We start from the raw sequence: 14,555 nt of genomic DNA, 5'->3' as shown, positions 1-14,555 counted from the left end.
TTTTCATATCTCTGTGATGCCAGCGGCTTCTGATGGCAGCATTTGACACCCTGGAAGGAGGAACAGCCTGTCATTGTCTTTTTCTTTTTTTCCTTGGTGAGTTCCTTCGTTCGATTTGTGCCATTTCAGTAAATTGGCTGTGGTTTGATTGCAGAGTGTTGTTGAGCGTTGAAAATATAGACAGGTGGTGTGTTGAGCTCAGATGATTGATAAGAAAGAGAACAGTAGATGTTCTTCTGTGTGATTGCTTACACAATATTTTGTTTTTACTCAACGCCAAAACTGTAAAGCACCTTTTTAGATTCATATCTCAGATCAACGCAGTATTGAGCTGTATTTTTTTTTAAGCACGTTACCAGCAGGAGTCATTGGACAAACCAGTGCATACGAAGAAATGAACCACATTGCTTTTTCCAGCTGACTGCATCTGCTGAAATTCACACTTGCCATTAGTGTGTGTGCCCTTAAAGATGGAGACTTGTTGATTTTCTCTGCTCCTGGTTCTATATGAGAGAAGAGGGAACAATAATGTGAAAAGACCTGAATTAATTTTACAGTTGGCTGGTCTTCTGGTTCAGTCTATCACTTCCTGTGTCCTCTCATCGCCCATACTGATCCATGGTTGTGTAACCTGTCTCGATAGCCCTACGCTGTGTCCTTCTCGTTCATCAGCTGGTCACGCAGCCAATCAGTGGATCAATCGATCAGTGAGGTTTGTGAAATTGTGGTTTCGATGTGTCAGCACCATCTCTGTACCATCAGTGCTATGCCACAGATGGCTGTCCCTTCCCGAGCCTGGTTCTGCCGGAAGTTTATTCTTGTTAAAAGATGTCGCTTTACAGCAGATTTCCTCAAACTTTTAACATAATTAAACTGAAATAAAAATAAAAGAAAAAAGAGGTTGCGAGAGGCACAGGATACAGAGTTGGGCCCTGATTTGGGGGTTGCTTTTGATCAAAAAGCCTGTAGTCCAAGGGTAACTGCCAGTTCCTGGTAGCCTGCTTTCACCACGGGACATCTGCTGGTTCAGTCGGGGACAAAGAGAGGCCCAGGTGGCAGTGGATTTGCAGGTTTTAAAGGCATGCGTGGCAGCCGCAGGCGAGTGGCTGAGTCTGAATTTATCACACACAATAAAAGGAAAAAATAGAAGATCTTTGTAGCACAAATAATTCAATTTTTCAATTCAATTTTATTTATATAGCGCCAAATCACAACAAAAGTCGCCTCAAGGCGCTTCATAGATACAGAGAAAAACCCAACAATCATATGACCCCCTATGAGCAGCACTTTGGCGACAGTGGGAAGGAAAAACTCCCTTTTAACAGGAAGAAACCTCCGGCAGAACCAGGCTCAGGGAGGGGCGGGGCCATCTGCTGTGATTGGTTGGGGTGAGAGAATGAAAACAGGATAAAGACATGCTGTGGAAGAGAGACAGAGGTTAATAACAGATATGATTCAATACAGAGAGGTCTGTTAATACATAGTGAGTGAGAAAGGTGACTGGAAAGGAAAAACTCAATGCATCATGGGAATCCCCCGGCAGCCTACATCTATTGCAGCATAACTAAGGGAGGATTCAGGGTCACCTGGTCCAGCCCTAACTATATGCTTTAGCAAAAAGGAAAGTTTTAAGCCTAATCTTAAAAGTAGAGATAGTGTCTGTCTCCTGAATCCAAACTGGAAGCTGGTTCCACAGAAGAGGGGCCTGAAAACTGAAGGCTCTCCCTCCCATTCTACTTTTAAATACTCTAGGAACAACAAGTAGGCCTGCAGAGCGAGAGCGAAGTGCTCTAATAGGGTGATATGGTACTACAAGGTCATTAAGATAAGATGGGGCCTGATTATTTAAGACCTTATATGTGAAATAGAAACAAAAAAGCAACAGTTTATCCTAATTTATTTCTGTTTTCACAATATAGTTGTGAGTTGAATAATTGAAATTTATATTTAATTAATCGCCTAGCCCCAGGTGGAGTGGTTAACATCTGTTATCTGGTAACAAGGCAGTGGTCTGCATGGAAAACTTTGTTACTTGGTCACATAGGATGACAAAAATACCCTCTACTGCGAAATCTTCATGGCAACGGCCGTATCCTGCAGCATGACATTTTGCCCTGTCACACTGCAATACTCATCAGCGACGTCTTCAGGAGTACAACAAGGAGCCCAAGGTGTTGATGTGGCCTCCAAATGCCCCTAGATCCCGACTTAAGCAGGCATTTGCGCATGTCTGCAACCAATAAAGAATCTGCTTCTCATGTCCTGGTGCCAGACTTTGCAGGAGACTCCAAAAATGCCATGTTAACGTGTTTACTGTGGGATAAGAGGAGTCTTCACAATAGTAGGCAGGTGAAGTGGCTTTAATGTTGTGGCAGATCAGTGCATGCACAGCCTCTAAATATAGTTTTTACTCGTACTCTTCTGCGGTGGTTGTTCTGGTGACAGATAAATGTAATTAAACCTGTGCCTTTCATAACAAAGTCATTCTGGGTATGATTTTCTGCTTTAAGCGAAAGTGAAAAACAACATTTCACTTGCCAGTTTTGCTGGTAGATTTTCCTGAGTGCATATAAGCAGAGCGCAGATCTGCATATAAGCGTAGAGCGTTGAATGTCTCGAGGGCTTGAATGAGTACAGGCCATAGCGGTTTAAGTGGAGCTGGTTATTCAGTGTTTATCTCCGTGGGGACCAGTTGGAGCATTAAGCCTCAGAACAGGGGTTTATATTCAAATAATCGTGTAGCAGATTTGGCATCTTATTTGTTGCTTCTTATTCAGACCACCTATATTACTTTAAAAGCAAACAAAACAAAAGCAATAAAGGTAATGCTAAAATTATTCACTTTTTTTTTTTAATAGACTGAAATGACCAAACACAATCTGAAACTCTAAGAAAAATTAAATGAATGAAAAATACAAAATTAGTTTCCAGTTTACTTGGACCTGGAAGGACACGTGCCCATTTAGTTCCCTTGTAGCGAAGTGAGGGGTGAAGGACTTTAATACAGAGTAGGGATGCAACGATACCAATTTTTTCAAACCGATACGATACCGATACTTGGATCTGAGTACTTGCCGATACTGAGTACAAAAATCGATACTTCTACCACACACACACACACACACACACACACACACACACACACACACACACACACACACACAAATGCAATGAATTGGAAGACAGGTTTTATTTTATTCTCTGCCGATAAAAAATTAAATCGTAATAAAAATGACCACAAAAAAAATTTCAAGTGAAAAATAAGCACTTCGGTTAAATTATTGCAGAGTCTCCACATTGTAATTTAACAAAATATCACTGAACTATTGGCACTGTCTCGAGCTTTCAGAATAATAAATAAACACTTCTGTTTGGAATAAAATAAATACAAATTAGGTTTGAGAATAAAATAAACTTTTAAATTATTGCAGAGTGTCCAATTTCATATCGCGGCTCGAGTATGCTGAGAAGACGGTTCAATCCTATGTTTTCCACGGCCGGCATTGGCTGGTCATCCAGAGAAATAAAATGAGTCAGAGCCTCTGTTATTTTAACTGCCCGTGGATTTTTCTCTTGACATTTTTCATCGCTTTTCCAAAACCTGAGTTAAAGTTGGCTGTTCCGGTCCACACTGCTGACATTTTGTTTAGCCTAGCTACAGCAGCCTCCAGTTTCTCTTTTTTATCTGGAGCCGCCAGTCTCACTCGTCTAACCCTGTGCCTGTTTAGCGCAGGATGTCCCCCTAGTGGCCAATCTAAAAAACTACAACAGAAATGACAAGCCACCCTCTGACTAATGAAATAAGTTAGTATCGGTTCATGGTATCAGTTAACTTTTACGAGTATGAGTACACACACATTTTACAGTATCGGCCGGTATCGGTATCGGTACTGGTATCGGTATCTGTATATCGGTATATCGGTATACCGATACTGGTATCGGTATCGGTGCATCCCTAATACAGAGTCTTGTGTTCACTCTCTGACAAAATTGATGGCGCTTGAGCCCATGCAAAACTCGCTGTAAGACTGCAGTTTGAAAGTCGTGGTTCTCTTCCTCCTTTACTAGCAGATTCGAAATATCCTGTGAGCAGCAGGGCTTTGCAAACCGAGCGCGAATCTGTTACTGTATCGTTCAGATTCTGCTGTTTCTAGCTTGGTGTTTGTCTACTGTAGGAAAATGAATAAATAATCAAAGGTTTGCGTGTCACTGAGTGAGCGCACATCTATAATGAATGCTACCTAGCTGTATTGGGATAATAAATCTGGTTATACGCTCAGTGTTCCTCTGTGGAGCTGACACAGATTTTTATGAGTCATTTCTAATGGGACTGCAGGAAGCTGCTTGATTTGGCTGCGATACAAAGATGCAGGAAACGGGTCTGCTTTAATATGGTAACACAAAAGGACAATAAAGTACTGCTCACATGGGTGTCTACTTGAACTGTCTCTCACTGGTCTTACTCAGCTTATTTTCATATAAAACATTGCACAGAGTCTGAGAGCGTACAGGCTTGCAAGCATATTTTATCCCCCACACACCCCCTTTATTTAATCCGATTTCTTGTACATCAACACACTATTGCCTGCATGGCTTTTTGTTGCACACGTTAATGCACTTTAACAGCTTTCTGTAATTGTTTTGTTCCCCTGTTCTCCCTCTTTTTTTCCCTTTAATACCTTGGTGATAGGAACCGTGATTCTTGCAGCCTGCTCACTAAGCCTGTTTTATCTCTCCCTCCCTCACACTTGGACTACATTTCCTCCTCCTCCTGTGTCTGTGCAGGCACTTTTGTCTTCATAGAGCGATATCTTGCTGGCATGCTGCCCGCATCAACTCTCTAATCTAATAAACACCATAATCAGGCCACAACTTGACTACACCACAGTTGGGGAGTTTCACCCGAGTGTGAGCCCCAGAGGCAGCGAGCATTCAAAGGTTCTGGTATGATGGGGGGACCAGCTTGTATATAAAGCTCGTTCTCTCTGTGTGTTTACCCTCTGCTGTATATTGCCAGTGTGCTAGCTACAGTGTGAATGCATGTTTGTGTGTCTTGCTCAGAGCATCTGTTGTGTGGATAGTCAAGTCTGTAGGCTCAGTGAAGAGCGCAGCACTAAAGGCCTCTCCCAGCCTCTTTGTGGCTCAGCAGGAGCTTCAGATCTGGTGGGAGGAGGACGTTTGAGGTGCGCTACTCGGACTTCTCTCCTCCTGACCACACAAAGTAAAACCAGACCAAAGCCCTCCTCTCTCTGTGGGAGATACAGCATCTCTCTGTGGAGGCTGAACACAGTACTGGTACTCTGAGCCTATTCTGATTCCCTGCTTATTCTCCTCCTCTGCTTCCTGCTGCTGCCGCCTCTACTCTGAAAGTCTGCAGCTCCGTGAATGCACATCAGCGCCATGCCAACACATTAAAGATTAGATCTCAAAATGGACTTTTAGGACCTTTATTCTTATTATTCTAGCTTGTTAGCAATTTACTGTACCTGTAGTGAATATATATACTCTGTGTACACTTGGATTAGTTTGAGTAGGTCTAGATATTAGTGGGATTACAGCATCTCTGTACTCCTCTCGCTTAGATCTGTGGCATTTGTCTTGCTAAAGTCTGTCTTCACAAGCATTTTCTCAGGGACTGTTTCCTTTTCTTCAGTTGTTCTCATCTGACTTCCTTATGTCTCCTCCCCATCTCCTACTGTGTCTGCATATCACATTTTAACCCTCTTCAAAGAGAAATGGCATCGAAGAAGAAGTTTAATACAGTTATTTATTCATTTCTTTTACAGGCGCAAACTTTCACAATTTTTATCTTTCAGTGTCTGCGTAGTAGAACATAAAGAAGAAACGATATGATTTGATTTAAGTCATATTAAATTCGTTGAGTCATTTTATCATGTTTTTCAGTTGTAATCTACAAAAAATCTCCTACGCAGACTTTATTTTCTGACCTTCGGACACTTTAATGCTTTTCGCTGAATAAAAAGAGTCAGAAGCAATTTTTCATACTTTAGAATGACTTTAAAAAGATGAATCTCAGTATTTAAATAACTTGCAGTGCCACCATACATCGGCAACTACATTCACTGACCACTTTATTAGGTACACTTGTTAAGCTGCTCATGAACACTTCAATCAGCCAATCACATGGCAGCAACTCAGTGGATCTGACATGAAGGTCAAAGCGAGCATCAGAATGGAGAAGAAAGGTGATTTGAACAACTTTGAATGTTGCATGGATGCTAGTGCAAGATTGGCCAGATAGGAAGGCAATAAAATAATACAAATAAATACATCCAAGTATGCAGAAGAGCATCTCTGAATGCACAATATGTTGAAGCAGATGGGCTACAGCAGCAGAAGACCACACTGGCTGCAACTCTTGTCAGCTAAGAGCAGGAAACAGAGGCTACGGTTTGCACCTGTTCACCAAAATAGGACAACGGAAGATTTGGAAAATGTTACCTGTTCCGATGAGTCTCAATTTCTCCTGCAGCATTCAGGTGGTAGAATCAGAATCCACCCTGCCCCGTGTCAACAAACCAGGCTGCTGAGGCATGCATGGCAGCCGCAGGCGAGTAATTGTGTGGGGCATGTCCTGGCACACCGTGGAGCTCTTATCACCAACTGAAAATCATTTAAACATCGCAGCCTACCCGACTATTGTTGCTGACCACGCCCATCCCTTTCTGACCACAGTTTGCCATGTCACAAAGGTTAAATGAGTTCACTGTACTCGGCCAACAAATCTGCAGATACTGTGTGATGCTGTCATGTCAATGTGGACAGAAATCTCTGAGGAATATTTACAGCAACTTGTTGAATCTATGAAATAGTGACTTAAGGCAGCTCTGAAGACAAATTGGGTTCAATCCAACACTGACAAGGAGTAAAGTGGCTGGAGAATATAAATGTATTTATGAATGTTTGGTAATATCAGCTGTACAAACTTGTGTCAGTAACGCATGATGTATATGTGCATCCTGCTGATCCATTGTTAAACAGTTAACAAGGGATAAGTAGCTCATTTCTTTTACTGGAAATTGATCACTTGATGCAAAAGTTTCCTGTGCTTCCTGCCTGCTGATGCATGTAATGCCTGCATTTGTTTCCCTGTCTGGTTGAACCTGGCTGGCTGCCCATACACATGGAGAGCATAAATAATATCTGGATATGATTCATTGAAGTTTTTAAATATTTACTGGTTAATTTAATGGTTTAAAGAGTTTTTAAAGTTTTAGGGACTCTTAATCTTATTCTTATTTTGGTAACAGTTTTATTTTGAGGTTTGAGGGGAAATGAAGTCATCATTTTGACAGACACTGGGACGCATCGTTTGCATAATTCAGGACTCTCTTACTGCTGTTTGGAAATTCTGGGATAAGAGTAAGGAGTCATTTCAGGGCAAAAGAAGATGAAAACTGCACTCTGTCCTCACGGCCTTGATAAGCAAATGGATCTCATAGGCCACTAATGGGGAACCAAATTAGTTTGACAGTGGCTGTGATGAATGAGATGAGGCCACATGAGATCCCACTAATGCAGTATAATGGCTGATGTGTGATTAGAAGCATGCAGAATGAATCATATGCCAGAGTGCGAAAAGTTTGCAGAGTTTTTGAACTTTTTGTTTTTATGTTTTTGCGTCCAAGCTTTGATTTATTCACTGAGAATGTTCAGGCCTTAGTGACGTGACTGTACCTCAGTAAGAGCAGAAAACAACCGTAATTACTAGAAGAGTCTGACATTTTGAGAATTTGAGTTTCAACAGGTTCCAGTCTTGTGATTTATTTTTTTTCTTTTTCTTTGAGTAACCCTGTTGTTTGTTTTTTCCGCAGTAAGCTTTTAGTTTGCTATTTAGGGTTTATTTTTCTACATTTTATTAAGTCACATGTAACTGCTAAGGGGATTTTGTTACCATTAGGACGAAGTCACAACAGCTGGTTTCCCCCGATTAAAGTCTAACCTGTTGCATGATTTAGTGTGTTAACTACAGAGATATAGGAGTGGTATCAAAATATTAATCTGCTCCTTTAAACTGAAATGGTTACATGAATCTGTGCATGAGTGAAGGTAGAGGGATGCAGAAGTCAAGGTTTTCTCTGCCCGTAGGTTCTAATTCAATAATGACTTGCTAATCACTCGACCTGTGGTTCTAATTAAAAGTGTCATTAAGTGCTCCTTGATTCTAATCAGGTGATGTTTGGAGAGGTTTGGGAGGAGGGAGGGGTGTTCTCACTGTTCCATTTAACCTCGAATTATGTAAAAACAACCTAACATGGTCCAATTCAGTCGTCATCAGTGTTATTGTTGATAAAAATTATGTTTACATGTTGTTTTATAGAGGTGGGAATCACCATACATCCCACAATACGATATTATCACGATACTTAACGCACGATACGATATTATTGCAATTTTTTAAAAATATTTTGCGATATTCAGATTCTGCACATAAAGGTAAACTTTATCAATATTCATTTTATCTAATATCAAAGTCTCACACTCAGTCTTTCTCTCATTTCAGTTTTATTGTTGACAAACTGAACGGTTTGTATTACAGTCTAGTCCAACTTAACTGAACGCAACCATCTGGTACAATTATAGCTATTCTGAACTATGCAGTTTATGAAAACTATGCAGCCCCTTCAGCAACTGAAGAATTTGAAAGTAAATTAAAACCAAATATAATTTTACATTAAATAAAAAAGTTTTACACTTAATTGAAATAAGTAAACTGTCATGTTTATTGCTGCCAAAAAAAAAGTTAAACACATTTGGACAGTGAAGGAATGTCTGGATTCTTGCTCAGAAGTCAGAGCACAAAAACCTTTTTGTAACAAAGTATCGATTTCTGCTGTCCCTGTATCGATACATTATTAGCAAACAAAATATCACGATGCTACACAGTATCCATTTTTTCCCCCACCCCTATTGTTTTAGTGGTTTTTTTATGTTATTAACCATGTTTATTGCTTTATTATTTAACTGGTTCATGTAATGTAAGTAATTAAATTCAATTGTATTAAGATTATGTATTAATGCGTATAAATTTTTTTTATTTCGTGTGTGTCCAGGGGAAGGAGACGACTGAGGAGGAAGATGAAGTCGCTGTTGGGATGGAGAAAGGCTTTATGGACGAATTCTTTGAACAGGTTTGTTTCTCTTCCAATCCTGATCCTTCCTTCTCCTTTTTTTGCTGTCAATCACTTTTTCCCCATTTACACATTATCAGGCTCATTGAAGGCTAATAACTTGTCAGTCCAGGTAATTTGCTACTCTACAACATGCCCGGGTGTTTTTCCTCTGCTGATATTGAATCTACTCGTGCTGGCTTTTTTTTGGAGCGCTGTAATCAATCTCATGCCGTTTGTCTTCTCTGGGGTGCGTTTTTATGATTTTATAACTGTTGATGTTGTTGCTGGCGTGACATAAATTGTTCTGCGTTTTATTTCATTTGAAAAAGCCTTTATTGATTCAACATATCACACCAGTGCTCTACTCGCCCAACTCTGAATAACATTGATATTTTTCATGTATTTCTCTCAATCTTTCCTCGTGGCACGACAGATGCTGAGCTTGTGTGTCAGCGGGGGATCGTTATTTGATCCCCGGCTAAATTTATAAGTTTGCTCACTTACAAAGCAATGAATAGTACCGTAACAGTCCCCGAGACACAATATCAACCACAAATAAAACTTTAAAAAGCGAAAACGCATTACATAAAAGTTATAAATAGATTAGCATGTCACTGAGTGAAATAAGTAGTTGATACCCAAGCAGATCTTGTTGGAGAAACTCTTATTAGCAAGCACAGCGGTAAGAAGTCACCAGGTTCATACACATCTCAAGAGGGATTTTGGCCCACTCCTCTTTAAAGAAACTCTCTCAGTCCTTTAGGTTTATTGCCAACAGCTTCGTACCCCTCCATAGATTTTCTATAGGATTCAGCTCTAGAGACTGGCTAGGCCAGGGGTGGGCAATCTCAGTCCACGAGGGCAGGTTTTAGATCTCACCTTGTGTCAACACACCTGAATCACATGATTAGTTTGTTACCAGGCCTCTGGAGAACTTCAGGACATGTTGAGGAGCTAATTTAGCCGTTTAAATCAGCTGTGTTGGTTCGAGGACACATCTAAAACCTGCAGGGACACCGACCCTTGTGGACTGAGATTGCCCACCCCTGGGCTAGGCCCTTCCATGACCTTAATGTGCTTCTTTATAAGTCGCTCCTTACTGTCATGCTGGGAGATCCATCGATGACTTCGTCATGAGTGTTCTGGTTGAGGAGAGGTTTTATGGTGCATGGCCCTGTCCATTGGTCCCTCCTGTACTTTCCTGTACTCTTAGCACATAAACAGCCCAAAGCATAATGTTTCCATCGCCGTGCTTGACTGTGGGGTTGGTGTCCTGTGGGTCAGCTGTCTCTTCCTCCAAACACTGTGGGTCAAGTTGATTCCAAAGAGCTCGATTTTGGTTTCATCTGACCATAGCACTTTCTCCCAGGCCTTCTCTGAGTCATTTAGATGTTTACTGACAAACTTCAGACGTCCTGTACATGTGCCTTCTTGAGCAGTGGGACCTTGGGGACACTGTGCTGTTCTTGGTGACTGTAAACCCAATTGTCTTCATTATGCAGTTTTTGGCTGATCCACCACTTTTCTCACGATCATCCTCCTGTTATCTTTCCCCTGATGTCCTCTGACAGCTCTTTGATCGTGTCCAGGGTGGTCGAGAGGTTGGAATGCAAGAAACTGAATCTGTGGACAGACGCGCTTTATACAGATAAGAAGTTGAGATCAGGAGTCTCTCAACAATGGTGATTGTAGTCTTTAGATTATCGTTAATATTCTGTCTCTCTTCATTAAAAATTAAAATAAAATTACCATAGAAATAAGACTGTTCACTTCTTTGCACGTTTGCAAACTTACAAGTTCATCAGAGAGTAAAATAATAATTTTCCACACCGTAAATTTCTTTTCACATACATTTGGGAGCGTGTTCCCAGTGTGTGCCATGCACGTTTGCTGAGAGTACAAGCTGAACATCATTATAGCTCTCAGAGGGAGGGCCTCGTTTCAGCATGGCAGCAGTGACATCGCCACTCCAGAGAGAGGGAGACCCACTGGGAATCATCATTCATATGGTGCCAGGCCTTTTTTTTTACCCGGTGACGGCGTTCACTGTGAGAACAGTAGTGTCAATTTTTTTATTACTTGTGTTGTTGGCAGTTATATTTCTTGTATTATATGCGCCACTACTTTCATTTTCTAAAACACCTGGGATTTGCCTTTGAAGTATTTAAATCACCATTGCAAATGCTGCTACAAAGGTGGGTCGGGCGAGGTTGAATGGCATTTAGCAGCATTTTTGAGTGTCGAAAAAGGTCTGGCAACCAGCACTTTGATACGCGAGCTTTCAAAGCGCCGCGAGACAACAAACGCGTCGCCAAAAAGCCGCAATCATCAGTGACTGAGCTGCAGGGAGATCGATCAAAACGTCTGTGTAGATATTTAATATTTCAGCACAGACAGACGTCAAAAAGGAGAAGAAGCAGCCTTCTTTACAGACGTGTTTTTATCATCACTATATTGTTGTTAAGTCATCAAAAGCACTAATTCATGCAACTGGGCAGCATATAGATGCGAGTTGATTAAATGTGCTCAGTGACTGCCTGCGATTGTTTAACACACTCCACCTCTCCACCCACTTCCAGCATTAGCATTTAGATTCCTCCATCAACCATAACATGTAAATTTAAATGTGATGCAGTGCACACCCTGCTACATGTTTGAGCTTAGTAACAAGTTTGCGTTAAACTGGCAGCAGAGGCAATCAAAAAGCACCATATCGTATGTAAATATTGATAATAAATGAGTAATTGGTCTGTGAATACCTCTTCTGACTGTGTGCGTATCCTCGGAAAATCTTTTCTTGCTTGGAGTCATCTGATCACAGGTCAATCAAACAGGCCACCTCAGCTGCTTCTGTCCACAGTCTTATTATTTTATTCATGAGCCAAAGAATGGGCAAGAGACGAAATGCAGATTAACCAGAAAATCGAGAGCTTGTCTACTACAGTGGTCTCTCAAATGGAGCAAAAATGTTAATGTGCACAGAGCGGGGAAGTTATGCTTGTAGTAGCTGGCTCGGCTCGGCTGCTTCATTCATTCTTCACCATTAGTGGCTCATTCATGTGCTTCGCGGCTATCAGATGACTACTAATGTGTTATCTTGTTACTGCAGCAGGTCCCTCAGGTGCTTTAACCACGTTTTTAGTTTTTTCTTTTTTAAAGTCAAGGTTGATTGGACTCTGGGAGCAAGAGAACCCACACAGGGGGGAGACCATGAAAGCTCTACTGCACTGCTAAGCACTGCACAGAAACCAGGAAAAGGACTAAGGATAAACTGGAACCAGTGACCACCAGAATGAATGGCATGCTTTTGATCCACTTTTCTACCAGGGAATGATTACATTAAATCATTCAGGATTTTGGAGGATACCTTCATGCTGCGTCCCAATCGAGATGACGATGTCCCCATCAACAGGGCAAGAAGGGACACTCAATAATTTGACTGTGAAAATGTTGTTAATCATGTCTTCAAAACGTTGAAGATTTTGGACTGACATGTCCAAGTGTTTGTACCACTCTCCTCGAAGCAAAAAAGGAGGAAATGATTTTGGAAGAATGTCGTTCAGTCCTTTAAGAATCAATGCTTAGTCACTGCAGACTCGCACGATCTGATATCCTCGTGTTGGTGTTGTTCCCAGATCATCATACTAAAGGTTGTTCCAGGATCAACGTTGCAAGTGACCAATCAGAATGTTGTGATGTCATACTTTTGCGACTTCGGGAAAAACTGGCGTAAAACAAAAAACTGTACTTAAGCTGCGAGAAACCGCCTTTGTCCGCCGATCAACGGACCCTGACCCTTTAATAAACGCTAAGCAGAATTGATATTGTCTTTGCAACATTGGAATTTCATAAATGCACGAATGGGTTGGTGCGCAAAAGAATAACGTCACAACAATGTGATTGGTCACTTGCAATGTTGAACCTGGAACAACATTTTCATGATGATCTGGGAACAACACCAACACGACGATATCAGATCATCCGTGCAGACTCATGCTCAAAACGTATGCTCTCTTTTTTCCCTTGTTTTGCTGAGTCTGAGCTGTGGCCACCTTTTAAAACATTCCCTGTTATTAAGATCACAGGTGGCAGTGGCAATATTTGTTGCACATGCTAGTATACAGTGGGGTGGGGGGGACACAACAGAAGAACACCATCTAAAATAGGAAGAGAATCATTAATCGGCTTGTGACTCAGCATCCTGGCACATCTGGTCAGTGTTGCCAACTTAGCGACTTTGTCGCTATATTTAGCGAGTTTTCAGACCCCCTAGCGACTTTTTTTCTAAAAAAAGTCGCTAAAAAAAGACGTGAAAGACATTACAAAAAACAATAATTGCTAAAAGAAATTTAATTTGTAGTTCTAAATAAATTCTAAATGCATTTAGGACGTTTTTTGCTCACTTTATGTCTCGTCCACGATGTTATTTCTCTCTCCAGCAGCGTAGGTTACAATTACATTAGCATGACCAATTATGCAAATTAGGTGATGACGTCATTTAGCAACTTCTAGCGACTTTTAGGACAACCAATAGCGATTTTCCTTACTGAGGAGTTGGCAACACTGCATCTGGTACAGCCGTCCATTTTGTTTAAAAGCTTATCTAATGCTCCGATGTTGCCTATCCAGGGTGTCATGGCACGGGAGGCGGGGCACTAGCAAAGCAGGTAGATGGCCCATCACAGTAAGAGCTTTTCTGTTCAGTTCAGAATCACCAGCTTTTGTTTTTTGTTGTTGTTGTTGTTGTTTTGTGGAAAGCAAAGCACTGGACAAAGCCCCTGCAGGCCCAGGGAGATCATGGATTTGAACCAACAACCCTCATGGTGTAAAATGACAGTGCTAAGCAGTGCACCAACGTGCCGCCCCGTTGAATGCAAAATATGAAAACAATTTTGGCATCTCTCAGCTACGCCTGTACGTCAGCAACCAAAACAACGCATTTTTATATTTAAGGCAAGGCAAGTTTATTTGTATAGCACAATTCAACAACAAGGTGATTCAAAGTGCTTTACAGAGACATTAGAAACAAAAACAAATAAAAAGCATGATTTAAAATTGATTAAAACAAGCAAACAAACTAATTAACAAACAAACAAAAACAGTATATAAAATCAAAACAGATAAAATCAGAACAGATAAAATCAGTAGTTAAAATGTAAGTTTTGAAATTTAAGCTTAAGTGTGGATTTGGTGCTTTATTCAAATGCAGCTGAGAACAGGTGAGTCTTCAACCTGGATTTAAATAAACTGAGTGTTTCAGCTGATCTGAGGCTTTCTGGGAGTTTGTTCCAGATATAAGGAGCATAAAAGCTGAATGCGGCTTCTCCGTGTCTGGTTCTGACTCTGGGAACTGATAAAAGACCGGATTCAGAAGACCTGAGGGATCTGGAAGGTTCATACTGGGTCAGGAGGTCACTTTTT

General features: G+C 41.0%; 1 protein-coding gene across 3 annotated transcripts in view; it reads left to right on the top strand.

Annotated features, from left to right (window-relative positions):
* Positions 1 to 14,555, top strand: part of LOC146503293 (syntaxin-1A-like) — a 101,160-nt gene that overhangs the window by 19,259 nt on the left and 67,346 nt on the right. For all 3 annotated transcript variants that reach the window (XM_085184494.1, XM_085184492.1, XM_085184493.1), the window contains exon 2: positions 9,075 to 9,152. In XM_085184494.1, coding sequence (XP_085040620.1) covers positions 9,075 to 9,152 — 78 coding nt within the window. The remainder of the gene's footprint in view (positions 1 to 9,074; positions 9,153 to 14,555) is intronic.

The sequence above is a fragment of the Neolamprologus multifasciatus genome, chromosome 14, assembly GCF_963576455.1.
Source record: "Neolamprologus multifasciatus chromosome 14, fNeoMul1.2, whole genome shotgun sequence".
Lineage (NCBI taxonomy): Eukaryota > Metazoa > Chordata > Actinopteri > Cichliformes > Cichlidae > Neolamprologus > Neolamprologus multifasciatus.
The sequence above is the reverse complement of the archived record's forward strand: the minus strand, read 5'-3'. Positions and strand labels throughout refer to the sequence as shown.